Source organism: Eucalyptus grandis, chromosome 1 (genome assembly GCF_016545825.1).
Source record: "Eucalyptus grandis isolate ANBG69807.140 chromosome 1, ASM1654582v1, whole genome shotgun sequence".
NCBI lineage: Eukaryota > Viridiplantae > Streptophyta > Magnoliopsida > Myrtales > Myrtaceae > Eucalyptus > Eucalyptus grandis.
The window spans coordinates 51,049,667-51,077,336 of record NC_052612.1 but is presented as its reverse complement, the minus strand read 5'-3'; the positions used below and the strand labels follow the sequence as shown (position 1 = coordinate 51,077,336).

The 27,670-nt window shown below is 40.9% G+C and overlaps 4 protein-coding genes and 2 non-coding genes across 7 annotated transcripts; 1 reads left to right on the top strand and 5 right to left on the bottom strand.

Annotated features, from left to right (window-relative positions):
* Positions 1-7,231: 7,231 nt before the first annotated feature.
* Positions 7,232-8,044, bottom strand: LOC104425354 (BRASSINOSTEROID INSENSITIVE 1-associated receptor kinase 1). Its single transcript, XM_018864865.2, has one exon. The coding sequence runs from the start codon at positions 8,042-8,044 to the stop codon at positions 7,232-7,234; it is 813 nt and encodes a 270-aa protein (XP_018720410.2).
* Positions 8,045-8,077: 33 nt separating this feature from the next.
* Positions 8,078-8,635, bottom strand: LOC104430205 (BRASSINOSTEROID INSENSITIVE 1-associated receptor kinase 1). The gene has a single exon (XM_018867012.2). The coding sequence runs from the start codon at positions 8,633-8,635 to the stop codon at positions 8,078-8,080; it is 558 nt and encodes a 185-aa protein (XP_018722557.2).
* A 1,233-nt stretch (positions 8,636-9,868) lies between these two features.
* Positions 9,869-13,812, top strand: LOC104430204 (nuclear intron maturase 3, mitochondrial). 2 transcript variants are annotated; one of them, XM_039301315.1, is made up of 3 exons: positions 9,869-12,351; positions 13,235-13,541; positions 13,655-13,812. In XM_039301315.1, exon 1 carries the CDS (start codon positions 9,940-9,942, stop codon positions 12,268-12,270), a length of 2,331 nt encoding a protein of 776 aa, XP_039157249.1. In that variant the 5' UTR covers positions 9,869-9,939; the 3' UTR covers positions 12,271-12,351; positions 13,235-13,541; positions 13,655-13,812. The 2 variants fall into 2 exon arrangements, with proteins under 2 accessions (XP_039157249.1, XP_039157253.1); XM_039301319.1 differs by having other exon boundaries at positions 9,869-13,158.
* A 3,225-nt stretch (positions 13,813-17,037) lies between these two features.
* On the bottom strand, positions 17,038-17,666 carry LOC120287552 (LRR receptor kinase SERK2-like). Its single transcript, XM_039300394.1, has 3 exons — positions 17,596-17,666; positions 17,377-17,459; positions 17,038-17,312 (listed from the first exon to the last, which is right to left on the bottom strand). Exons 1-3 carry the CDS (start codon positions 17,664-17,666, stop codon positions 17,038-17,040), a joined length of 429 nt encoding a protein of 142 aa, XP_039156328.1.
* Positions 17,667-19,408: 1,742 nt separating this feature from the next.
* Positions 19,409-19,626, bottom strand: LOC120289072. The gene has a single exon (XR_005547021.1). It is a non-coding gene; the product is annotated as a small nucleolar RNA U3 (small nucleolar RNA).
* A 6,055-nt stretch (positions 19,627-25,681) lies between these two features.
* On the bottom strand, positions 25,682-25,896 carry LOC120289071. Its single transcript, XR_005547019.1, has one exon. It is a non-coding gene; the product is annotated as a small nucleolar RNA U3 (small nucleolar RNA).
* Positions 25,897-27,670: the final 1,774 nt, after the last annotated feature.

Here is a 27,670-nt window from a genome sequence, read left to right as displayed (position 1 = left end):
CGGACACGTCAACATGCTCGGACACGTGGTCAACTTTTCTCGACATGTGTCGACAAACGTGTCCGGAAGACAATGGAGGATGGAGGCGAGGACGAGGGAGCAGAGACGAGGCTGCGAGCAATGGCAAGCCTGCAACGGCAACGGCTTGCCTGCGACAGCGAGAGGGCCTGCTGCGATGGAGGGCTGGCGAGTGGCAACGAGACTGAGGCTGCAGCTACGAAGGAGGAAGGGCTGGAGGAGAGGCGGTGAGGCGATTGAAAGAGAGATCATGTGAAAAGGACGAGGAGGTCGTGGTTAGCAGCTGATGGGGGAGGGAGGGGGAAGAAAGGTATAGAACCGGAGGCGGACACGAAGGAGGGAGAGAAATAACAGGTGAGGTAAGTGATGAGTGGGGTGACTGTGAGAGGGGGGCCGGGGGCAGAGAAACAACACAGGTGAGGTGACTGGTGAGATGACTGATGAGTGGGGGGTGGGGGGCAATGGGGGTGACGTGAGGGCTGAGGGAAAGGGGGAAGAGAGATGAGGACAGGGGGAGGGGGTGGAGATCCCATCGGCAATGCTACGCGCATTCATCTAAAAAATAGGCATACCCACTCAAGATCGATTACTACCGTTGATAATCATGAAAAAATCAGTGATAATTATTTTATGTGTGGACGGATTTTGGATTAGAATGAGTGATTTCTTTTTAGATGAAAAAAAGTTCATGACAAAGTTGAGATTGGACTTAAGGTTTAAGATTTTTTTTTTAAGGAAATTAAATCGTGGGGCTATCTACGTCTTTAAAAAAAAAAAATTTGATCACATTAACTTGTATACATTTTTCTGAAGGATTCACAACAACCAAATAAGAACTACAAGCTCCATCATGCCAATACTTTTTCTCTATAGAATAAAACTTGAAAAATCACAAATTCTTGATCAATAAACATCATTTTTTTTTTTTACAAAATTAGGTCATTCTCTTTTGAATAAAAAATTGACGGCCCAATGGAGTTTGGTTTTAAATAAGCATTAAGTATTTCAAAAAAATTCACTTCAGTTATAAGATATTTTGAATTTTCAAAAAAATAAAAACACAATAGATCTCATGACTTTCATATCACTCTCACACAATTTTTTTCAACCATTTAAATGTCATAACTTATAAAAAAAAAAAAAAAAGTATTCACTTAAATATCATAACTCAATCGATCACTTAAATGCAAAATTTCTTTTAAAACGTTTACCCAAGTGTTAATTTATTTTTGTGTCAAATATCCAAGTGTTAATTTACTCGTAACTTCCGAAGCAACTCTCGCTCCTGCAACTGCAACTCTCCGACCATCTCCTGGAAGCGAGAGGTTTTCTTCCGTCTCCTTCCTCCATCGCGCATTTCGCAATTCTAATGCATTCGAGCTTCCGAAGGATCGCCTGCTCCGACGTCCGCCTCTCCCTGACCCGCCGCCGCCGCCGCGCCACCCGCAGGCCCATCTCCACTTCATCGCCGCCCCCGGACCCGGCGGAGCCCTTAACGCGGCCGCAGCTCAAAACCCTCCGTCCTCCTCGCCGCCCCAAGCCCTCCCGATGCGGCTCCCCTGCCTCCGCCTCCTTCTTCTTTACTCAAGTCGGTGTCGAGGCGCTTCTCGCTCTCCGAAATGGGCCGCGAGATCGCTGAGGACCGGTTCGACGTCGCGGCGTGCTGCGTCGCGATGGTGCCCTCGAGCAAGAAAGGTGGGCCCCTGGTCCTGCCCGGCTTGAAACTGAAGGTCTTCATCGAGGCCCTCCGGATGGTTCTGGAGGTCGTATATGACGAGAGGTTCGCGACTTTCGCTTACGGCGGGCAGGTCGGCATGGGGCGCCACACGGCTGTGCGATACTAGAAAACCTCGGTACAGAATTCCAGCTGGTGGTTCACTGTGAAATTCGACAGACAGAAGTTTGATTGTGCACATGTGAGCAAACTGTGTAAGGTCATTGAAGAGAAAATCGACGATTCTCTTTCCATTGATTTGATAAGGAGGCTGTTTGAGTGCCAAGCCGTGAGCATTGAATTGGGCGGCTGTTATTTGGGGAGAGGGTTTCCTCGAGAGCGGCTTGTATGCAATTTTGATTAACATATACTTCAATGGACTCGACAAGGAAATTCAGGATTCGCCAAGCCCGAATGCGCATGTCCAGACAAGCGTCTTCGTTATAATAGTTTGCAAAAACCTTAGGAACACATTAATTATCTTTACCAATTAATCGAGCAGTCTGTTATCAGTAACAAGCATCAAAGACCACAAATCTTCACGAAAGATGTGAAATATGCATACATCAAAATATGCAGAGACAATGACGGTGACTTTAATTGGGTCCCTCTACACTGAAGTTATAAGCGTTCCCTTCAACCATCCTGACCACTCGCGACATTATCGTGGCGTCTCCATGGCGACCTCTCTGTTCACGCTATAGCTTAAATTTAATCAACGTCAGCACCTCTTCTTCCGCGTACTTCCCTTGCAAAGAGCGCTCAATTAAACACATCAACAGTCCAAAATCTGAGAGCCACTCGGTACTTCTCATCCAACAGAACATTCGAAGCTTTAATATCTCAAGATGATCTTGGGATGCAGTCTTCATGCAACCCTCATCCTTACTGACCATTCTAGGGAGATCCTTAGGTCTCACGGAGGTCCGAGTCTATATAACAGAACATATTCTAGAAAGGTTGTGGCCTCCCCCTATCACTGCCCTCCTTAGATACCGATTATTCTTCAAGCGTCTCTCGATGTGGGACTTTAGGAGGTCGCGCGCATTAAGTGCACTCAACCCACAACCTCCCTCCCCTGGTTTCTTCTCCTCTTTTTCCATCTGTTTATCTGTTTGTCGTCTCGCAGCTTAGCTTGGGGCGCTTGTTAGTGTTTTCGTTTGCAGGTTCTTTGCGTTTAACAGAGAATGCAACTTCTCCTGAATGTAAAAGTGAACGATGCTTTGCTGTTGCAGACCCATAGTCTTTGTCTTTTTTGAGTAGAGGAGAGATGCATTAAATGGCTGATTGTCAATGGCTGCCGATTGGGCTCGGTATAACCCAACACCGTTTTCAAGCCCACTTGAGAGGGAGGGGGAGGGAGGGAGGATACATATTATTATTTTTATGAGACTCTCCACTTTTATCTTCTCATTTTCAAATCAACCTTTCTACTAGGTGTCAGAACGAGGATTGTAGGAGGAGACATGCCACTTCCTCCCTCCTTCCTCCTCCTTTTTTTCCTTTTTTTTTTTTTTTTTTTGCTATTCCATATCTATTTTAACTTTACTTTTCAAAGTATCAATAAAGGCAGAAATTTTGAGCCAAATATAAAGTTATTTATAGGTATTCTAGTGATCAAAAGTTCGTATTTGCAAGTGTTTGTATTCATTCAGAACAAGTACCATTGAACAAAGATATTGACCAATTGAATGGGTTAAATCAAATTAGTATTTGTCCATATTAAATTAAAAGTTGAACAGTTTTATAATTCCTTATTTTGTCAGACAGACCTCAAAATTTTAAATTGAAAAATATTATTAATATATCTTTATATGAAATCCTCAACTCCAACAAATGTTGGGTTGATAATATTGCTTAGGTTACCAAACATCTTGCTGACAATAGTTTCCACCAATCCATGGCTCACTTTACTTTTGGAGCTTTATGCTATCTTATTTGGAAGGAACGGAATGAGATTATCTTTTGCAACCGCTCCCTTTTCCTTCCGGCGTTGAAGATATTTCTTTATAAGGCAATTAAGCATAAAGCCTTGTCCTTCAATCACATCCCAAACACTCCACGGAATAGAAGACTGCAACAAAGTTGGGAATTGCCATCATCAATTTTTGATTGATTGTGTTCTTCCCCTTCTTGTTGTTATTTTCGCCTCCTAGTAGCTATTTGCCTCTTTTGTTTTATTGTGGTACCAAAGCACCCCTACACTCTCTTGACTCCTTGTCTTTTGAGTGTTTGTTTTGTTAGTACCAAGCTTCCTCTCTTTGTATATTCATTTGGTAAAATCTATATTATACTTACCTTTATCAAATAAATTAAAAAAAAAATCCTCAACTCCAAGCCTTACATAAGTCAGCTTTGGCAAAAACAATGGAGGCTGGACTTCTCTTTGTGGGTGAGAAATGAAAGAAGAAGAGCTGAAGAAAGAAAGATGGTTGTCCCAAGTATGTCTTAGCTTGGGTTTTACAGTTCCTTGTTTTTCCATATATAATCATTTGCTTGTGCTACTTTATCAAGCAAAAGAGTTGCAAAAGATAAACAATGTGATTTGTGGTGTACTATATAATATACTTATGTGATGCTCCTAGTACATCATGGCTAATGCATTTATTAAAGTCTTTTCGTTTTTTAAGCATGCAGAAGCGTGTACAATTAAATAATATTGAGGACATATAAAAATTCGAAGGAACACACATGGATATGCAAACCTGACAGTCTCGTTTTATTTTTTATTTATATATGTTTTAGGTAATGGAGTCGGGGTACATTTGGGATGAGCTAAAGATACAACTGCTCCGTACCACACCCAAAAGTTCTAGCAGCCGTACCATCCCGACTTGGATACTATGTATGTACTATGTCATCTGTCTCCCACCTAAGTACGTCCAAAATCTTAGCTTGGTCTTCCCAAAATGCTACTAATTTGAGAAATAAGCAAACTACTAACTAGTCTATACCACATAAGTCAGTAACAGCACATGCGAGGAAGTTTAAATATACAAGACAAGAGATCATTACGATATCAACTTACCTAAGAACCTTTCTCAAAATCATAATAGCAAATATAAAACATTTCCTCTGAAAACAATAATCCAATAAAACTTGAATGAAATATGAAAATGCCAATGATCATATTTACTATGAATTAGCTACCACCATCTTTCGGAGAACCTCATTATCGCCCGAGCATCTCGCACCCATCTAGCATCGCGAGGACATTTGGGGGAACCATGTTACACCCTCAAGCATCCAGAGGAACCCAATTACCCTTCGGGCATTCCTACTATAACTCAGGGCAGCATAGTCATTGGGACTGATGGTATTCTCAAATCACACACTCATCCCATTGTGCAATAATTCAATCATTCAATTTAACATGCCATCCACCATGCTAATGCACAAGAATCAAATCAGTTTCAAAATCTTAGTCCAATGTAAATAAGAGAAATGGTACAAAATAGTTGTTTAGAGTGCCGGTTGAATAAGATAAGTTATAAAAGGAGTTTATTCAAAATTCCAAAATTGATAGTAAAAGGGGCAAGTCACCATAAATCGCCAAGTAAATCAGTTTCAAAAATTACAAAATTTAACACAATGTGGATGAGACTCCGAGGAACGTTTTTAATGTATAACTCAAAACCCGGTTCAGCTTGTACGGGGTCCCAATAATTTTTTATATTTTAGGTCAAGACAGGGTAGATTTCCATGATAAAATATTTGAAATTGCGCATTTCGAAAGCTTAAATGAGTTCTAAAAATCATGGGAAAATTACATGTTATAATTTAAGATGTGGTCTAAAAATTTCATGATAACATTGTCCAAATATTTTGTTCAAAACTCTGTGGAAATTAAAAATCGAGTAAAGGTCAATAAAAATCCGAGAAAATAGTTTCAAACCCGCTTCAATTTTTCAAACATATTTTGAATATATGAAGTCTGAAAAATCCGAAATTAAAGCATGTTATAAAACAAAGTAAACATTTTGTGAATAAAGCCTCACAAGATTCATACAACAAGAACCAATATAAAATTGGCAAAAGTACGATCTACTAAACCAAAAATAGCTGTATCCTCGGATTCGCTCACGACTTATGCTATTTTAGCCCAAACCAGCACAAATCCCAACATCCAATATTTCAACAACACATCAGTGAACTCAATAAACCATAATTTCAACAATGCTCGTAATGTACGTTTTCCGAAATCGTTGACTATCATGACTATGTATGAAATCAACCGAGACGATTAAAATCTAATGAAATTGACCTTGACGTGCGGCAATCAACTTACATAACATAAAAGGGAGGCAATTTACTTGCCTCAAGTCCGTAGAAATCTCTTGCGTTAGTTAGGAAGGATGCGAGAACCTGAGTTACGATTGGTCCTCCGGCGGTTTGAGACGAACCGAGAAACACGAACAGGAACAGCGCTGGTTGGCTGGTCTGGTTGAACGAGGGCGCATCGCCAGCGAAGGTGGCGGCGAGTTGTGGTGTCGCGCGGCCAAGGGACTGAACGAAAAGGGCGGGATGTGAGCGTGTCTGGGCGATGCTAAAGGATAAATGAAGAAACATGAGCTGGCTGGATTTAAATTTTTGGTTCTTCTCTCTTTCAACCGTCTTTGCATGGTCTTGGTCAACATTTTCAACTGGTGGCAGCCCCAAGGAGATGACAGCTAGAGGGGAACGTGGCTTGGCCGGGTGAATTTTCATTTACCTCTTTCACTGCTTCATGGGCGTGGTCAACATTTGATTGCCACGTTACTCCCACTCGTGGCAGCCCAAGGAGAAGCCGCCTGGGTGAGGTTACGTGGGTTTGGGGCTTAAGACTCGGCGGAAATTTTGGTGCCTCGTCTTGCCATAGTTGGCGGCCAATTGAAGCGCCAATTGGAGAAGACTCGGCCAGGCCGAGCGGTGCGGCAACGTGGTGGTGGTGCGGTGACATGACGATAAGGTGGCGTGGTGATGACGGGGACAAGCTGAGGTGGCAAGCCCTTGTAGTGGTGCGGTCTGATGATGAGCTTGATTATATGACGTGAACCATTAAGCATTTGAGGCTCACTATCCCATCGAGCGAAAATCCAAATGTCACAACTTATATTTCCAATGACTAGGCTGGGAAGACCCTGTGCACCTTAATTATAGTTTCGTAGTGACAACCTTACTCAAATGTGTAGAATTGGGGGTGATGCATAACCATCAATCCCGAAAGATCACTATTTCATCTAAGGATGCTTAATCACCGCTCCGAGAATTCGGGGATTATTCGTTCGTGTTATTTTTCTGGAATTCATGTGCAATTGGTGACACATGACTTTTGTTTGTATTTTTGGCTAGGAAGAAATTATAGCATGCGGTTCACTTTCATTGAAATGAATGATGATCTTTTAAAATCTAAATTGATGACGGTGATGACAACAGCTATTGACCAAACTCTGGAGAAAAGGGAAGCGCGTGTTTCTCGACTAGTGCATGACAGCTGTGCTCGCTTCCAGGACAAAGGCGTCATCTCGGTCCTGATAGCACCTCTGGATCAAGATGAGATGCAGAGTCGGCGAGGGTGCGTCCTGATAGCTCCTCTGAATCAAGAAGAGATTCTCCTAGCGGAAAAGTAAGTAACATCTCCGCTTTTTCACTCTCCCATCTGTCATTTAAGCTGCTTCCTTTGAGAATTTGGACTGCCTCCGACATTGTGGGTCGTTTTGTTGGTGACTCTTGGACGCACAAGAGAGCCAGTTTGACTAATTTCTCAGCCTCTTTCTCATCGTAGTCTCCCCTCAAGTTCGGATCGATCAGACATCCCAACTTGTTATGTTCCCCAATGTCTTTCACCCCCGTAAAATCACGGAATCTTTTTCTGTCTAGAGGCTGCCCAAAATCAATCCTTGAACCAGAGATGAGCTCGAGGAGTACCACCCCAAATGCGAAGACATCATTCTTTGCTGAGAAATAACCGTGCATCAAGTACTCTGGAGGGAGATATGCAAATGTACCACCTATTACATTGGTACTGTATAACTTTTCCGATCTATCCAGAGCAGCCATCTGGTGCGGTGCCCTGGCGCTTTTCGACTCCTGGATCTGCTGCTTCCAATCTTCATGGTTCACCAATTTTGCCATGCCGAAGTCCCCAATGAGAGGTTCGAAGTTCTCATCCAACAAAATGTTCGAAGGCTTTATGTCTCGGTGAATTATCTGAAGACTGCAATCCTCGTGAAGATACGAGATCCCTCTCGCCACTCCTAAGGCAATGTGCATCCGGGTAGGCCAATCGAGAGGGGGTTGCAAAGCAGAGCACTCCCTCAAGTGGGAATCCATATTTCCGTTGACCGCCAATGGATATACCAACAGTTACTCTACCGGTTGTGACCTTGCCTTTCTTTTCTTGACAGGTTTTTGCGGTTCCATTGAATCGCAAAAGCCGAGCAGTTGGATCAGATTCCGGTGCCTGGCCATACTCCCAACCTGCACTTCAGCACAAGCTTGCACTTCAGCATGGCCAGATGCTCGGGAATATATTTTTATTGCCACCGCAGATCCATCAAGCAAAATTCCTCTGTAGACCGTACCAAACCCACCTTCTCCCAAAACATTCTCTTTGCTGAAATTGCCAGTCGCGACTTTCAGCTCCTGGTATGTAAATTTTCGAAGCTGTACCTGGGGATGAAGTAATTGGAGATTCGAGTCGTCGGATGATGTCTTTGGCCTCCAGCAAGAAACCTCGACGGCAGGGGCAGTGAACCCGCAAGAAACGCCTTCAGCGGCTCTGCCTGCGACAGCCATGGTTCGGGTGAAGCTCTTGCCAAGTGGAAGGCAAATGGTGGACGACGGAGGAGGAGTAGGCGGAGCAAACAGAGTGGAAACATCGACATCCTCGGTGAAGTCGATGGTGTAAAATTTGAAAACCATCTTTCCGATGCAATCAGTATTGCTGGTATGTGTCTGTATGGTTCACGTCTGAAATGGTGGAAGATTTGATTTAAATGGAGCCTATGGCCCCGGTTTCACGTCAACTGGGTTGTTTCTAGGTAACATCCTGGGGGTACCTGCTGCTGAACTTATTAGCCCCGGAAGCATCCCTGAAATTTTCCTTTTCTCCGCGTTGTAACAAAGTCAAAACCAAATCCTGTCGCGACTTAACGTGCAACGCGGTGAGGGGTGCGAGACGACGCTTACGCTTTGTCTGGTCCTACTAAGGAGACCCGGCGTGGGGTCAAAATCATTTCCTAAATCGACTCATCTGAAAAATACGCATACCGACTCACGATTGATTATTAATGTTGATAATCGTGAAAAAATCAACAGTAATTTTTCGATGGGTGGATGGATTTGGGATTAGAGTGAGTGATTTCTTTTTAGATGAAAAAAGTTCACAATAAAATTAAGGTTAGATTAAAAGTTTGAAATTTTTTAGGAAATTAGATAATGGGCTATATACATCTTTTAAAAAAAATGATCATGTTAACTTGTATGCATTTTTTGAAGGATTCCATTCACAGCAATCAAAACAAGAAGAACTGCAAACCCCATCGTGCCAATACTTATTTCCATGACATATAGAATAAAACTTGAAAAATCCCAAATTCTTGATCAATAAACATTAAATTTTTTGACAAAATTAGATCATTCTTTTTATGATTGAAAAATTGACGGCCCAATGGGGTCTAGTTTTGAATAAGCATTAAGTATTTCAAAAAAAAAAATCACTTTAGTTATAAAATATGTTGAATGATTCATATGACCCTCATTTGAATGTTACATTTTTTTCAACTACTTAATTGTCATAACTTTTAAAAAATATTTACTTGAGTGTTATAACTTTCGATTGATCACTTAAATGTGAAATTTTTAAAAAAAAGTTTACTCAAGTATTAGAAATTCAAAATAGTATAACATTTATGGAGAATGTTTTTAAAAAGTTATACGATACTTAAATGATTAGAAAAAAAAGTCATGGCCTGTAGTTACAAAAAACATTATGACAAGCAATCAATGGCGGGTATAATACTTGTGATCAATGTGATGTCATTTTCCAATATTTTCAATCAACAAAAAAGAAGAGTTAATTTTTTTTTTTTTTTTTAAAAAGAAGAGTTAATTGACTCGTGACTTCCGAAGCAACTCTCGCCCCTGCAACTGAAACTCTCCCACCATCTCCTGGAAGTGAGAGGTTTTCTTCCGTCTCTTCCTCTATCGCGCATTTCGCAATTCTAATGCATTCGAGCTTTCGAAGGATCGCCTCCTCCGACGTCCGCCTCTCCCTGACCCCCCGCCGCCGCGCCACCCGCAGGCCCATCTCCACCTCATCGCCGCCCCCGGACCCCGTGGAGCCCTTAACGCGGCCGCAGCTCAAACCCCTCGTCCTCGGCCGCTACGCCAAGAATGGCAAGTTCTCCGGCCTCGCCCGCCACGTCCTGTCTTCCCCCTCCGTCCTCCTCGCCGCCTGCCGGAACCTCGCCGCCCCAAGCCCTCCCGACGCGGCTCCTCCGCCTCCGCCTCCGCCTTCCTCTGCTCTGCTCGAGTCCGTGTCGAGGCGCTTCTCGCTCTCCGAAATGGGCCGCGAGATCGCCGAGGGCCGGTTCGACGTCGCGGCGTGCTGCGTCGCGATGGCGCCCTCGAGAAAGAAAGGTGAGCCCCTGCTCCTGCCCGGCTTGAAACTGAAGGTCTTGATCGAGGCCCTCAGGATGGTTCTGGAGGTCGTATATGACGAGAGGTTCGCGACTTTCGCTTACGGCGGGCGTGTCGGCGTGGGGCGCCACACGGCTGTGCGATACTTGAAAGCCTCTGTGCAGAATCCCAGCTGGTGGTTCACTGTGACATTCGACAGGCAGAAGTTTGACTGTGCACGTGTGAGCAAACTGTGTAAGGTCATTGAAGAGAAAATCGACGATTCTCTTTTCGTTGATTTGATAAGGAGGCTGTTTGAGTGCCAAGTCGTGAGCATTGAATTGGGCGGGTGCTATTTGGGGAGAGGGTTTCCTCAAGAGAGTGGCCTGTGTGCAATTTTGATTAACATATACTTCAATGGACTCGACAAGGAAATTCAGGATTTAAGGCTTCAAATGAATAAAGAGAATCTTAAGTTTGAGTCTAATGAAAATGTTTCGGATTCAACATCGAATGTGTTTTACAAGCCCGTGAAGGTGTACGCAGTTAGGTACCTGGATGAGATGCTCTTTATAACCTCAGGGTCAAAAATTTTGACTCTGGATTTGAAGAACAACATTGTGAAATATATAGAAGAGAAGCTGGAATTGAAGGTAGATAGAGTGAGAACTGCAATTCACAGCCCTACGATGGAAAAGATTGAGTTCTTAGGGATGGAACTTCAGGCAGTCCTGCCTTCTGTTTTGCATCCCCCAATGTCAGAAAAAGCCATGAGGGCTAGGAAGAAGTACCTAAGGCAGAAGGAAGTGAAAGCTTTAGAAATGAGAAATGCTAGGGAAAGGAATAGGAAGAAACTGGGATTGAAGATTTTGAGTCATGTTTTCAAGAAGTTGAAGTGCACAAATGGGTTCAAATTTGACATTCAAATTGAGAATGAGGTCAACGAGATTTTCAGAACATGGGCAGATGAAGTGGTGCAGGACTTCTTAGGATCTCTGGAGGAGCGGTATAATTGGCATCGGGTGCTCTCAGCTGGAAATTTCCTTTCTTTACAACGCATAAGAGACCAATTGCCACAGGAACTTGTCTTTGCTTATGACAAGTTCCAAAAGGAAGTAGATAAGCACTTGTCTCCGGTCAAAGCTATGAAGGCATTAAAGGAAGAAGAAAGGAGAGAAGAAGAAGAAAAGGAACAGAAGTATGCAGAGATGACAGTTCATGATTTGACGAGATTGTGTATTAGAGTTGATGCACCCATTGGACTTGTTCGGAAGGCAGTTAAAATGGCTGGATTTACAAACAACATGGGTCGTCCTAGACCAATAAAGCTACTCATTGCTCTAGACGATGCTGATATCATCAAATGGTATGCAGGTGTAGGGAAAAGATGGCTTGACTATTTCTGTTGCTGCCACAACTTCAAGATGGTAAAAACAGTTGTAACTTATCACCTGAGGTTCTCTTGCATTTTAACTTTAGCAGAGAAGCATGAATCGACCAAACTTGAAGCAATTAGGCATTACTCCAAGGATTTAAAAGTCTTGGATGCATGTGAAAATGAAATGTTCTACTTTCCCACAGAAAAAGAGGTTAAGATGATGGGAGATAGAAACCTTTCAGATCCAAAGCCTGTTGATGGGGTTCTAACTTTGGCGCTGATTAGATTGGCTTTCGATTGTAAGCCACTTCATTCCTGTATTGCACATTTCTGTGACCGAACCGATGTAGTTTTTTATCGGATACGATTACTCCAAAACAGATTAAATGTAAACCCACTGAACGAGGAGAAGTGGATCTCAGGGTTGGGTGTTATCCATGAGAGTTTGAATCGCAAGTGCCTTCCTGTCTGTCCTGTCCATATAGATGACTTGTACATGGGAAAAATCACACTTCAAAACATTGATGTTGGTTCATTTGTGGATGTGGATGATCTATGATTCTTTTGGTTGGATTCCCAGTTCCTGAGTGGTAACATGGTGGATTGAGACCTTCTGAATTGGGGCAAACACTGTGCACAGGTAAGTGCCCCACTTAAGCATCAGCTCTCACTTGGGTTTGCTTAGATGTCTATTTTTTCTCTAACTAATCTGCTTATTCTTTCCAAATGGGGTTGCCTGAATTGTGCTCAATATGCATCAACCACAGTATAGTCTAGATGTTATGTTCCAGCCGCCACATCATGTGCTTGTTTTATAGCTGGATCCTTACTTTTTGTTGGCCATTGACTTGGTTGTTGTTCCCATATAAACGTGCCAGATTGAATAGAACACCAAAAGCAGTGTTTACTTTTAATTCTATGCTTATGTTGATTATTCTACTCAATGCGGGCCCAGTTTCCTAGCTGTTGGAAAATCTGAACTAAAACTACACATAACATGTTTAATCCGATGGAGATGAGTGATTGGGTGGACTGATAGTCCAGCCATAGAACTCAGTTTTGACCTCAAGCATCTTACCCTTAAGGGTGATTATTTTGCTGCCTTCAATAACACTGTACTGAGTAGAATTTCTGAGGTGCACAGCATCTGGCTAACTCTTTGTTTTCCTAAACAAGTTTATTGGTTTTAGCTGTATTGTCTGCAAGCACTACAACATTTACAAATGATTTGTGTGCCTTCTTGCCTTTCTGTGAAAGTTTTTTTGTGTGCTCATGCGCACATACCTGCCAGCCTAGATGTAAATCCCTATCCCTACTCCCTACTCCCTAGTCTCACCCCATCCAATGCCAGTAGGCCAAATGCTGAGGATATCTTGCTTCTCTAATTGCAATACAAAGATGCCTTTTCCTAATGATGGGATTTGCACCTCTTACCTTAGAATGTCAGGTGACCAACTGGATATGCCTTTGGTCTTGAATTTAGACCGAGTCTTATGTATTAACTTCGTCATTTCTTGCTGCAGATTTCTTATGACAAGTTGAAAATAAGCAGTAGGATTTGTCCTACCTCAAACTGACCTGACATCTTAGATATACTGAACTAGAGGAGAACCTTAATCATCAACCCAACTGAGTGAGTGGTACACTCACATGGGGATGATTATGGGCACAGGGAAAGAATTCATCATAATTCATGCTCAAATAGTGTCGATATTCATGAAACTTGACATTAAAGATCATCATTGCCACACTGCAAAGAAGAGGGAAGCATTAGCTAGACTGCAACCAGAAATGGGTGAGGGGTGTTGCTTAGAACATCATCAAAACTGAGTATGTGCACTCTGTCTCCTGGTTATTTTCTTTTTTCTTTTTTCTTTGTTTCTTTGCTGGTTGCCTTTGAAAATCTCTTGCTTACCACCTTTGATTTTTGTTTTGCAACCTAGATCCTGATGATTTGCTGTTCAAGGTGAAGCCTAACTGTTTCCTAAGGTGGTAATCTCTCCAAAGCTAATTCTGTTATTGAACATTGCCTGTGGCAGATGATACATTGCTTTGATTCTGCGGCTAGCAGGAACTTTGACTCTCTGATTTCTTGGTTGTATTTGCCAATGACAGAGCTTGTTTATAAGTCGCTCAACCCTGATGTCAGCCTTCTCTGTTTACTCTGCAAAGTGTAATGAACATAGAAAATGAAGAAAGCATTCTAAGAGGATCATCTCAGACCACAAAACACTTCTGGAGCAAGATGAGATGTCAAGTCAGAGACAATGCCATTAGAATTAGGGTGGGTTTCCAGTCTCAGAGCCACATCCTCTTTTGTTCCTCACCTATCCTTCATCCTTGCTGCTCCCTTCAAGAATTTGGACTACCTCTGACATGTTGGATCATTTCTTAGGAGGAAATTGGGTGCATATCAGAGCCAGTTTGATAAGCTTATGAGCCTCGTTTTCAATGGAATCACCCTGCATACTTGTGTCCATCAGCAGATCCAACTATATATCTTCCACAAGTTCTTCCACCCAGTCAAATGATGAAGCGATCTTTCTCATAATCAGAGAAAGATCATGACAAGTATAACCAGAGACAAACTATAAAACCACCCACCATAAGCAGAAGCATTAGTCTTCACAGAGCATCACCTTCAAAAATGTATTCTGGAGCCACGTAGCCCGTAGTACCATATACATAATAAGTAGAGTGAGAATCTTCAAAACAGTACAGAAGCAAACAGGTATTCTCTTGGTTATACTATGTTGTATTTTCAAGCTCACCATCAAGACATCAAACGGTATCTTCGCACTTGATGAATTTCGCCAGACCAAAGTGTGGAATGAGAGCCTCGAATTCCTTGTCCAACAAAATGTTTGAAGGCTTTATGTCACGATGAATTATCTGGATATCACAATTCTCATTGAAGACAGCAAAGCCCTCCTGCTACTCCTTGTTCGATGGGCATCTGTGTTGGCCAGTTGAGAGAGGGCAGCAATCCAACCTGTTGCCTGTGCTGCAGGTGCTTCCATAAACTATGAGCCATTGTTCCATAAGCCAATAAATGGATATACAAGGAAGACTTGCTATTTTGTGTTCATTTCTACAAGTTCCTGTGATTATGCTTCCTTTCAAAAGCCAATTATTTGGAGCAGATTCCGATGTATGGTTGCTCTCTGGTCCTGTAATTCTGCTCGAAACTGCGCATGACAAAGCAGGAGGCTTGCATGGTTCACATCTTCTAACTGCCACCAAAGATCCATCAGCTAACTGGCCTTTATAGACCTCAGCATATGCACCTCTGCCAATCAAGGGTTCTTTTAGCTCTGTAAGAGAAGTTTTAGGATTTAGTTCTTCAGCAAGGTTTGTGTGAAAACTGCAAGAGTTCCTTCTGATTCCATTAAGAAATCTCAACTGTGGAGGTGGCACCGTTGGCAAATCGTTCTGTGACTGCAAGAGCTCTAACGCAACCATTCCTGAATGCAAGGCAAATTGTGGATAGCAGAGAAGTAGGCTGAGAGAACAGTGTTGACACGGCAATGTTTTCTTTGAGATCGACAGTGGAGAACTTGAAAACCGTCTTTTTTACCACTCTCTATCAAAATGTGGAGTCGCCCTTTTTTAATGTCTGGGAATTGTAATTTTGCGAAGGCCCTTTTTTCCTATTTAAGATTACACCCTCGGGGAACTGATGTTCAGGAAGTATTCTAGAAAGTATTGGATTGACAATGATGAGTTCCGCGTCCATTGAAGTTCCAACTGAAGCAGTTGAGATTCGATGTGTAATGCAAGGAGACGTGAGTGTATTCATCCAAAAAATTATCACCTTCAATTGGAAGGCCAACACTGGATGGACCAAGTCATATTTTCGAGGAAAATTGGTCACAGAGGAGAGCAATACAGATGAGTTCTTCAGCATCGTGTAAGTCCTAATCACCATCCGATCCCACATCTCTTAAGACTTTCAACTTTTTATGTACCCGAAGGCTTCATCACCACTCTTGAGTCTTGATCTTAATGCAAGATCGTTAGCCTTCTGCTAATGCCAAATCGATCTTTGCTGGGGAGTTCAATGAGGGTGTGAATTGAATTTTGAGAAGATTCTTAGAAGCTCTTAACTGAGTCCATTTCCTCCCGGTGATGGAGCCACCAGTCAATCCATCGGTGAACGAAGTATTTTAGGGAACATCAGCATAAGAAAACTGTCACATACAAAGTTGTCATCTGTCATTGGAATTTCTTTTGTAGTTTAGGGTGGTCTTCCATGCTTAAAATGCCTTCGGATCAAATCAAAGCCTCTGAATCATGAGTAGATGCAAAGTTGTCATCTGTCGTACTATCAAAATGCCTTCGGAGTAGGAAAGTAGGAAAGTCCTAGTCTCTGAGTTAGACGTTTGGAGTTCTTGAATATGCTAACTGATCTGTCATGGTCAATCAGCATCAGAACAAAAACCGGAAACATGAACAAACAAGCGAGGATTCTTTGTATCTTGTATGATCGGTGGAGTCAACGTGCAAGATCACACTACCCAACTTTTGCGGGACTACATTCCTTTTATGTTGCTTTTTCTAAGCTAAATACAAGCTAAAAATGACCACGGCCATTCCTTTTACGTCCATTTAGGCGGAAATGTGATCACTATCTTTGAAACAACATGATAAATTATCTGTTGCATGGTAGAATCAGCAATTGCTAAGTCTTGTTCATTTATCACTGTCCACGATCAAAATAGTCAGAAAGTTTGATGCAACAAGCAAGAGACAAATGCTGTAAATGCCAAGCCCAAATGCGAATGTCCAGCCAAGCGTTTTGGTTATAATAGTCTGCAGAAACCCTATGAATACATTGGTTATCTTTACCAATTAATCGAGCACTCTGTTGTCAGTAACAAGACCACAAATCTTCCTGAAAATGTGAAATATGCTTACGCCAAAATATGTAAACACTGACAGCAACTTCAATCGGTTCATTCTACACTGAAGTTATAAGCGTTCCCTTCAACCATCTGACCACTAGCGACGTATCGGGGCGTCTCCATGGCAACCTCTTCGTACACGCTATAGCTAACTTAATCAACTTCAGCATCTCTTCTTCCAAATACTTCCCTTGCAAAGAGGAGTCAATTAGCACATCCAAATTCCTTTCATCAAAAGCACTTTTCACCCATTCGAACACATTAGTCATTGGCAAGTCGAGCCAGATCCGAAATGCTCCTTCCCGTTATCACTTCGAGAAGCATGACCCCATATGCATAAACATCAGTCTTTGTCTTCCCGTGATGAAGTACTCAGGATCCATATGCCCATGTGTTCCGGGCACATTAATTTCGATGCAAATTTATTCGTAGTCCATCAACACTGCCAGTCCAAAATCTGAGAGAGCCACTCGGTATTTCTCATCCAATAGAATATTCGAAGCTTCAATGTCTCGATGGATGATCTTGGGATCGCAGTCTTCATGCGAGTAAGCGAGCGCCTTGGCAACTCCGTTCGCAACCCTCATCCTTACTGACCGTTCCAGGGTGGTCCCTCGATCTAAAAGATTTGACCGAGATGATCCCAAGTGATTTGCTACGCTTCCACGAGGCGTAAACGCATAAACTAGAAATAGTTCTGTGGGTATGATGCAAAACACAAGCAGACCAAGCACTTTGCGGTGCTTGACTATGCTGCTCACTTTCAGATCCAGTCAGGAACCCTGCGAGGTTGCTTCCTCCCAATCTCTTGACGGCTGCTAGAGAACCGTCCACTAAGCTTCCCCTATAAACCGTGGAAAATCAGCCCTTACCCAGAACATGGGCAAAATTATTTGTCGTAAGTTGTACCTCACGCAGAGAAAACCTCTTGACTAGTCCTAGATGTCTCTCCAGATCCTCTTCAGAAGGCATACAATTACTTGAAGAATTCCCCAGTTGCTTCTTCAAGACTCGCCGTCACCACAGAAGCTGGCTTGGTAGGGCCGGGCATGAAGAAACAGAGGGACCTGCATCTCCTTTCACGATAGACCTTACAGAACTGCAACTTGCTTTGCCGGAGGACGGCGATGAAGGAGCACTCGCTGGCAGCGACGAACCAAGGCGGTATTGAACATGTCCTCTATGTAACTGGAGCTTACTTTGAACACCATTTGAAACCCAGATAGATAAGAGTCACTTTCGACTCCTCAGAGCTCTGATGTGAAAGGCGCTTGAACTTGGTGGGAAAAGATACGAGAATGAGAATGAGGTAGTTGTATCAAAGTCTTTGATCTATCATTCCAGGCTGAACTGAGGGAATTACAACTGGGCATGGCCATGGATCATTCGTGTAGCCACCACATTTCGGTTTGACTGTTTTTGCCCACTGATCCCACTGGCTTTGGCAAATTTTTCAAAGTAGAGACATCACAACACAACAGACACCATTTTTTATTGAGAAGGTTGAAAGACTTTGACCTGATAACATTGACCAGCCACTGCTTAATCAAAGGTTGTGGTTTGAACTTGGAAGAGGTTGAACTTTTATAATTCCCATTTATGCACTCGACTCAGATTCTGGAAATTACTCCACAATCAACTGAAATCTCAATAACCTCTGTGAAACAGCAGCCAAAGGGCAAAAAATGAAGGGAGTCTGTAGACAGACTTGTGACCACTCCAGCTGATGGGTCCAGTGACAGATCGCATTTAGGGAAACCCACCAGAGCCAATAATCACGCTCTGGTCATGCGGACATGATTTGTCCAAAAGATTGTCATGGTTTTTATTGGTACACTTATGTTATGAACTCATTATGATTGGCATTTGAAGGGCCCTTGCAAGTGAAGTTTCAATCCCAATTCTGATGCTGCTATTTCTTTTGAGTACTAGTGTTGCTTGGTTTTGGCCTGAAGGCTAGAGCCAGATGAAGAATTGGCTTGGCTGCAAATACAGTTCTGTTCATGCAATTGGCTGATTCTTAATCTAAACAAACTTAAAAAGACAGTTCTCTAACCGTAGCTAGGATTGGACACTTTTTTCTGTCTTAAGCGCATGATATATGCTGTGAAATTAATCAAGAAGTGGAAGACTGATTGGCACAGACTAGTGCTGATTAATTTTTGCATTTCTTGACACTGCTCCATTGTTTGCATGACAGAAACTGACACCGTTATGAGGTGGACGTCCAAATGGAGCTTGTGTTCTGTGAACCAGAAGGTCAGGTAAGAGAACACTTGAGTTTTGTTGTACTCAGGGCAGAAACATCTGAAGCAGAAGCGATTTTTCAGATTAACTTTGATAGACATTTCAGGGAAGCAAAAGAAGAATCGGACACCAATGAAGTCTTTAATGTTCTGGCATCTGAGAACATTAAAGACAACTTGGTCGGGAAACTGATTTAATTTGCCTTCGCCTTTCCCTACATTAGATAAAAAAATATGTAAACCAGATGAAAATGAAACGAAGTATTCGTAGCTGTCGAATTATAAAGTTCATTACATGAAGAAAGTGTTGCTCTGGTCAGGCGCTACAACACTTATGACAACGGCGGGGTTTCCTCTCTTACGTTAGAAAACCTAAAACTAGAAGAGGCCAAGAACTATGGAAATCGACCCCTACCTGGAATGGAACTTGGGAGAACAGCAGATGCTCTTCAGGAAGTTCTATCTTCTTGATCCATCCACCTAAGTGTCCTTCAGGAACCCAGTGATACACCTATAACTAAAAGATAAAAATTAAAAAGATTAGGGGAGTCTGTCAGACAGCCGTGCGACCATCCCAACCGGATCACTCCGGCTGAGAACGATCCTCTACAGCTCAAATGGATCCAGCAGGACCCAACAGAGCCGTTAATCACGCTCTGGATACACGGCCATGATTCATCCACCAGACTTTGGTTCCTGTCTCCTTAGGTCTCAAGGACACAGAGGTACGAGCCTATAGAACAGATCCTGTTCAAGTAAGGTCGTGGCCTATCCTTCTCAATGCCCTTTTTAAATACCGATTATTCCTCGAGTGCGCTCTCGATGTGGGACTTTAGGAGGTCGTGCGCGTTAAGCGCACTCATCCCACAACCTCCCTCCCCTGTTTCTTCTCTCTTTTTTTCCCCGTCTGCTTTTATGTTTGTTGTGTCGCAGCTTAGCTAGGGGCGATTTGCAGTGTTCTCATTTGCAGGTTATTTGCGTTCAACAGAGAACGTAACTTTTCCTGAGTGTAAAAGTGAACGATGCTTTGCTGCGACAGACCCGAAGAGTCGTTTGTCTTTTTCGAGTAGGGGAGAGATGCATTGTACGGCTGATAATCAATGGATGCCGATTGGGCTCGGTATAATCCAACACAGTTTTCAAGCCCACTTGAGAGAGAGAGATGAGGATACAGATTATTATTTTTATAAGACTCTTTACCTTTATCTTCTCATTTTCAAATGAACTCTTTACCTTTATCTTGGAGGATTGTAGGAGGAGACATGTCACTTCCTCCCTCCTTTCCTCCTCTTTTTCTTTCCCTATTTTTTTTACTATTTCATTTCAATTTTAACTTTACTTTTCAAAGTATCAATAAGAGACGAAAATTATGAGCCAATTATAAAATTATTTACAAATATTTCAGGATTCAATAGCTCGTATTTGCAAGCGTAATTGTCCAAACGAATTAGGTTATGTATTCATTTTGAATAATTAATTTTGAACAAAGATATTGGTCAATTAGATGAGCTGAATCAAATTAGTATTTAACAATATCATATTAAAATTAGATTAGTTTCATAATTTCCTTATCTTAGGCCATCCTTGACTATCATATACTTTTCATAATTTTCTTTTCCTTTCATGACTACAAAAATAAGCAATGTTGTTTTCCTTATATTTTATATTCTAATTTAAAAAATGGATATATACAAAAGAAATTGCTCATATGATCACCAAAGATCAAAGAAATAATTTATCATTTGAAATTTTACAAAAATAAAACAAATGAGAGAAATTATGGTTTATTTTGTATCTATAAAACCATAAATATTACAAATAATTTAAAGGAATTGATATTAAGAAAAATATCCAATCTTTCGAATGTTATGTGTGTATACATATATAAGTTTTGCATCTAAAAGAAATCAGCAAATCTCTATAAGTAATTTAGAATAATTAATTTCGAAGAAAGATTCCCATTTTTAAGTGTTATGAAGGTATATATTTCATGGTTCATTTTGTATTTATATGAAATCATAAGATCTCTACAAGTAACTAAAAAGAAGTAATTGCAAGGGAAAGATTCACGCTTCAAATTATCTTATTATGCATCCAAACATGGTAGTAATCACTTCATCTTAATTCTTTTAGAAAAAACATTTATATACACTTCACATCATCTTACTTAGACCACTAACAAAGTGAAGCATAAAAGTTGAGTACTATTAGAAGATAATATAAATATTTATGAAAAAAGTACTTTCATTATTGGTCAACCTTACAACATTAGCCAACAAAATTATATGCGAAGCACGGCTGACAAGACTAGTGAAATTAATGAAAATGAAGATAGTTGACGATGATGCAAATCATAAATTCACACAAGTGAACAGAATACAAAATCTTAATTACTTATACGATTATCCAGCTTGAGAGTAAGATAGTTTTAGTACTTTTTTTTGCTATGATTATTGGCTTTTAATCGAAAGGCCAAGCCTCCTCAAATATGGTGATTCGGTCCCGTCTAATCTAATATATTGTCTGTAGTCAAAGTCGAAGCTGAAAAAATAGCTGCTCTAATGCTCTACCACATGACACTTCATTTTGCTTCCGAAACTACCATGTAAAATTTATATATTCTATTTATATTGAGCTGAAATTTGAAAAAAAAAAAAAATGTGGATAGAGAAGATAAATTAAGATTCTGTCTCTTGCTAAGTTTAAACTTAAAAAAGTATAAACTAGAGAAAAGTATTTTAAATTAAACTCTCCATTGACATTTTTTTTTTCAATGTAATTTCTTAGACGTATTTGTAAACAGCAAAATTTAAGCCATAAAATGCTGCATATATATTTCAGTGCTTAATTTTGATTTGCAAGCATAACTCTCCAATCAAATCAGGACATGTATACAAGGTAGAACAATTAAACTTGAACGAGAATATCGATCGATTGGATAAGCTAAATCAAATTAGCATTATCCACATGATTTTAACAATTAATTCAATATTGGTTGAAAAAACTAAAATTTGGTCTAATCTTTCTGGAGCAATGGAAATTTCGAATAGTTGACCATGATCATTTTGCACTATTTGAATATAATCTTTCTAGGAAGAGTTTTTGCCTTGCTTGTATCGCAATGTACATGAATAGACAATCGATAATGGAATGATAATATACGAGATGGAGCTTGGATAGAGAAAGTGAACTCCACCATAGTCCAATGACCCAAAGGCCATACTCTAAACCCAAAAAAATGTTTAAATGTTTGAAATGGACTTTGTGATGCCCAAATGCAGGTCCTAGTGGAAGAGATCCTCTGATAATTGAGGGTGGTTTGAGTCTGACCCAAAAGAAAAAACAAAGAAACTTGAACTCATTCCAAGATTCATCCGTTGTCGTCTTGTACTATCTTGATGTTTGCATTGGGCTCTTCTTGACCTTCCACTGATAAATGTACTGTCTTGAAACATTGCGCAAGTCAGTTTTTAAGAAGAAAAACGTATGTTGTAACACGTTATTCTTGTGATGGCCACAAATGAATACGTGCTCTCCTGATGACCAAAAAAAAAAAAAATTGTACAATGGCCCAACACTCCAATGCACTTATATGCAGTGTCGGTGGAATATAGGTTGGTCTTAAAACTCATGGGCAATGAGTGGTCCAAAGACCATCCAATTGATTAGCTCATTTTGTAATTCCCGACAGGTACAAGGCATCGGCCCAGGAAGAGCAACGTCAACTCTTAATAGATTCACTGAACTTTAGGAGCCCATGATCATCCCCTCTGCATCTTCAAAACCCAGTAAACCAATAAGACAGCAAAAGAAAGTGCTAAAATTGGATGATGGATCCACTTAAATAGATAAAATTATCTCCAAAACAACATGGTAAAAAATCTGTCACGTGATTAAAATCAATGACCGCCATCTCCGAAACAAGCCAAAAATGACCACAACCACTCATTTATGTCCATTTACCCAGAAATGTTATCACTATCTCTGAAACAACACAATAAAAGATCTATCTCACAGTTGAAATTAGCAATCGCTAACTCTTGTTCATCCATTGTTGTCCACCATCAAAATAGGCAGAAAGTTTGATGCAACAAGCAAGACACACATGCTGTAAATGTCAAGCCTGAACTCGAATGTTCAGACCAGCGTTTTGGTTATGGTAGTTTGCAGAAACCTTATGAACATAAGTTTCCCTTGGTTGTCTTTACCAATTCATCGAGCAGTCTGTTGTCATTAACAAGGCATCGAAGACCACATATCTTCACTAAAGATGTGAAATATGCATACACCAAAATACGCACTGACACCGACACCTAGTTCAATTGGGTCATTCTACACTGAAGTTATAAGCATTCCCTTCAACCATCCTCTCCACTTGCGACATATCAGGATCCACATGCCCACCTGTTCCGGCCACGTCACTTTGGACGCAAGTCTCTTCGTAGTTCATCACCACTGCCAGTCCAAAATCTGAGAGTGCCACTTGGTATTTCTCATCCAACAGTTCATTCAAAGCTTTAATATCTCGATGGATGATCTCGGGATCGCAGTCTTCATGCAAGTAAGCTAGCGCCTTGGCAACTCTGGTCGCAACCCTCATCCTTACTGACCATTCCAGGGTGGTCCCCCGATCTAAAAGATTTGACCGAGATGATCTCAAGTGATGTGCTACGCTTCCCTGAGGCATAAACGGTGGGTATGATGCAAAACCCAAGCAGACCGAGCACATTGCGGTGCTTGACTATGCTGCTCACTTTCAGTTCTGTCAGGAACTCTGCGAGGTTGCTTCCTCAATCTCTTGACGGCTACTAAAGAACCGTCCACTAAGCTTCCCTTATAAACCGTAGAAAATCCACCCTACCCAGAACACGAGCAAAATTATTCGTCATAATTTGCACCTCACGTAGAGAAAACCTCTTGGCTAGTCTTAGATGACTCTGCAGATCCTCTTGACAAGGTATACAATACCCCGGTTGCTTCTTCAGGACTTGCCGCCACCAAGGAAGCTTGCTTGGTGGGGCCAGGCACGAAGAATCAGAGGGCGCTGCATCACCTTTCACAATAGCCCTCACAAACCTCAACTTGCTTTGCCAGAGGACAGCCACAGAGGAGGACTCGCTGGTGGCGACAAGCCTGGGCGGGTATCAAACCTGTCTTCTATGTAACTGGAGCCTCGTTTGAACACCATTTGAAACCCAGATAGGCAAGAGTCGCTTTGGACCTCTCAAAGTTCTGATGCAAGAATCGCTCAAACCTGATGGGAAAAGATTACGAGAATGAGAATGTATCAAAGTCTTTGATCCATCATTCCAGGCTGAACTGAGGGAATTATTAATGGCCATGGCCACGGATCATCTACGTAGCTGCCACATTTCAGTTCGACTGTTTTTGCCCACCAATCCCACTCGTTTTGGCAAATTTTTCAGAGTATAGACATCACATCACAAGAGACACCATTTTTCATTGAAATGGTTGAAAGACTTTGAGCCGATAACTTTAACCAGCCATTGATTAATCAAAGGTTGTGGTTTGAACTTGGAAGTGGTTGAACTTCTGTAATTCCCATTTATGCCTTCGACTCAGATTCTGGAAATTACTCCACAATCAACCGTAATCTCAATAACCTCTGTGAAACAGCGGCCAAAGGATTAAATATGAAGTCAGTCTGTCGGACAGACGTGTGACCACTCCAGCCAGACTCCAGCGGATATTAATCCTCCTATGGCTCTGATGGATCCAGTGCTAGATGGCATTTAGGGAAATACACCGGAGCCAATAACCATGCTCCGATTGTGATGGTTTTAATTGATATACTTATGTTATGAACTCGTTATGATTGGCTTTTAAAGGGCCCTTGCAAGTGAAGGTTTAGTCCCAATTCTGACGCTGCTGTTTCTTTTGAATACTAGAGTTGCTTGGTTTTGGCCTGAAGGCTAGATCCAGATAAGAAGAATTGGATCCTCGCTAATACAGACATGCTCATACAATTGGCAAATGCTTAATCTAAACAATCTCAAAAAGACAATAATCAAACAGTTGATAGGATCAGACACTTTCTGCTGTCTTAAGCACATGATATGCGAAATTAATCAAGAAGTGGAAAGATTGGCACAGACGAGTGCTGATTAATTTTTGCATTTCTTGACACTGCTTCATTGTTTGGTTGACTGTCAATGACACCATTATGAATGGAGCTTGGAGCTTGTGTTCTGTGAACCTGAAGGTCAGGTAAGAGAATATTTGAGTTTTGTTGTACTCATGCCAGAAACATCTGGAGCAGAAGCCTTTTTTCAGATTAAGTTTAATAGGCATTTCAAGGAAGCAAAAGAAGAATCAGACATCATGAAGTCCTTAGTGTTCACTGTTCTGGCATCCGAGAACATTAAAGACAACTTGGTCGGGACACCGATTTAATTTGCCTTTGCCTTTCCTTCATTAGATAAAATATATGTAGACCGATGAAAAATGAAACAAAGTTGTTCGTAGCTGCCGAATTATAAATTTTAATTACACAGAGAGTGTTGCACTTGTCCCGCACTACAACACATGACAACAGCAATTTTCCTCTCTTAAATTGGAAAACATAAAACTAGAAGGCGAAGAACTTTGGAAAAATCCACCCCTACCTGGAACGGAACTTGGGAGAACAGTCACGAGTTCCATCTCACGAAGAGAAAACCTTCTTTGACTAGTCTTGCATGATTTTGCAGATGCTCTTCAGGAAGTTCTAATCTTCTTGAGCCATCCACCAGTGTCCTTTATCAACTCAGTGATTCACCTGTAACCAAATAAATAAATAAATAAAAAGAAAAAAAGAGGGAGTCTGTCAGACAGCCGTGTGACCATCCCAGCCCCAGTGGGCTGAGAACGATCCTCTACAGCTCAAATGGGTCCAAGCAGGACCCAGAAGAGCCGTTAATCACGCTCTGGTCACACAGCCATGGTTCATCCACCAGACTTTGGTTCCTGTCTCCTTAGGTCTCAAGGACACAGAGGTACGAGCCTATAGAACAGATCCTGTTCAAGTAAGGTCGTGACCTACTCCCCTTGCTCCCCTGCTTAAATACCAATTGTTCTTCGAGAGCACTCTCGATGTGGGACTTTAGGAGGTCACGCGCATAAAGCGCACTCAACCCACAACCTCCCCCCACCAGTTTCTTCTCTCTTTTTTTCCCCTGTTATTCTCTTTGATGTCTCGCAGCTTAGCTTGGGGCGATTTGTCGTGTTTTCATCTGCAGGTTCTTTGCGTTCAAGAGAGAATGCAACCTTTCCTGAATGTAAAAACGAACGATCCCCAAAGAGTCTTGCCTTTCTTTTAGCAGAGGAGATGTATTTAATGGCTGATAATCAGTGGCTGCCGATTGGGCTCGGTGAAACCCAACACAGTTTTCAAAGCCCACTTGAGAGAGAGAGAGAGAGAGAGTAGTAGGAGGATACAAATTATTATTTTTTATGAGACTCTCTACGTTTATCTTCTCTCCTTCTCAGGTATAACTTTTACAAAGTGTCGAAGGAGGATTGTAGGTAGACACGTGTCACTTCCTCCCTCCTCTCCTCTTTCTATCCCTATCTTTTTTACTATTCAATTTCTATTTTAACTTTACTTTTCAAAGCATCGATAACAGAAGAAAATTATTAGCCAAATATAAAATGTACACATTTCAGTGATCAACGGTTCGTATTTGTAAGAATAATTGTCTTATCAAATTAGGTTATGCATTCATTGAGAACGATTAATTTTGAATAGAGATATTGCTCAATTGAATGGGTTAAGTTAAATTAGTATCTATTTATATAAAATTAAAAGTAGAACGGTTTCATAATTCCTTATTTTAGGCCATCTCCGTCTATCATATACTTTTCATGATTTTCTTTTCTTGCATGATTACCAAAATAAGCATTATTTTTTTTTCATATTTCGTATATTCTTTAAAAATATGGATTTATACAAAATAAGTTGTTCATATGATGACTGAAGATCAAAGAAATAATTTCTCATTTAAAATTTTACAAACATAAAACAAATGAGAGAAATGATGGTTCATTTTGTATCTAAAAAAATTATAAATATTTACAAATAATTTAAAGAAATTTTTTTGGGGGGGTAAATGGAGCAAAATATCCGAATTTGTGTGTGTAGCAACATGTATAAATTTTGTATCTTAAGGAAAATCATCAAATTTCTACAACTAATTTAGAAGAACTAATTTCAAGGGAAAGATTCTCATTTTTTAAATGCTATAAAAGTGTAAGAGTGTGTGTGTTAAATCACGGTTCATTTTCTATTTAAAGGAAATGATAAAATCTCTACAAGTAATTTAAAAGAATTAAACTCAATGGAAAGATTCACACTTCACATCATCTTATTATGCATCCAAGCATGGTAGTAACGATATCACTTCATCTTAATTCTTTTAGGAAAAAAAAAAAAAAGTATAATTACACTTTACATCAGCTTACTTAGACCACTAACAAAGTGAGGCATAAAAGTTGAGTACTACTAGGAGATAATAGAAATATGTACGAAAATAATTATTTTATTATTGGTTAACCGTACAACATTAATCTATAATAGCCAACAAAATCATGCGTCAAGCATGGCCAATAAGACTAGTGAAATTAATGATAATGAAGATAATCGACAGATGATGCAAATTAAATATTCATGCCAGTAAACAGCATAGCAAGTCTTAATTACTTGGACAATTATCTAGCTTAAGAATGAGATGGTTTTAGTATTTCTTTTGGCTATGATTATTGGCTTTTAATCGAAAGGCCAAGCCTCCTCAAATATGGTGATTCACTTCCA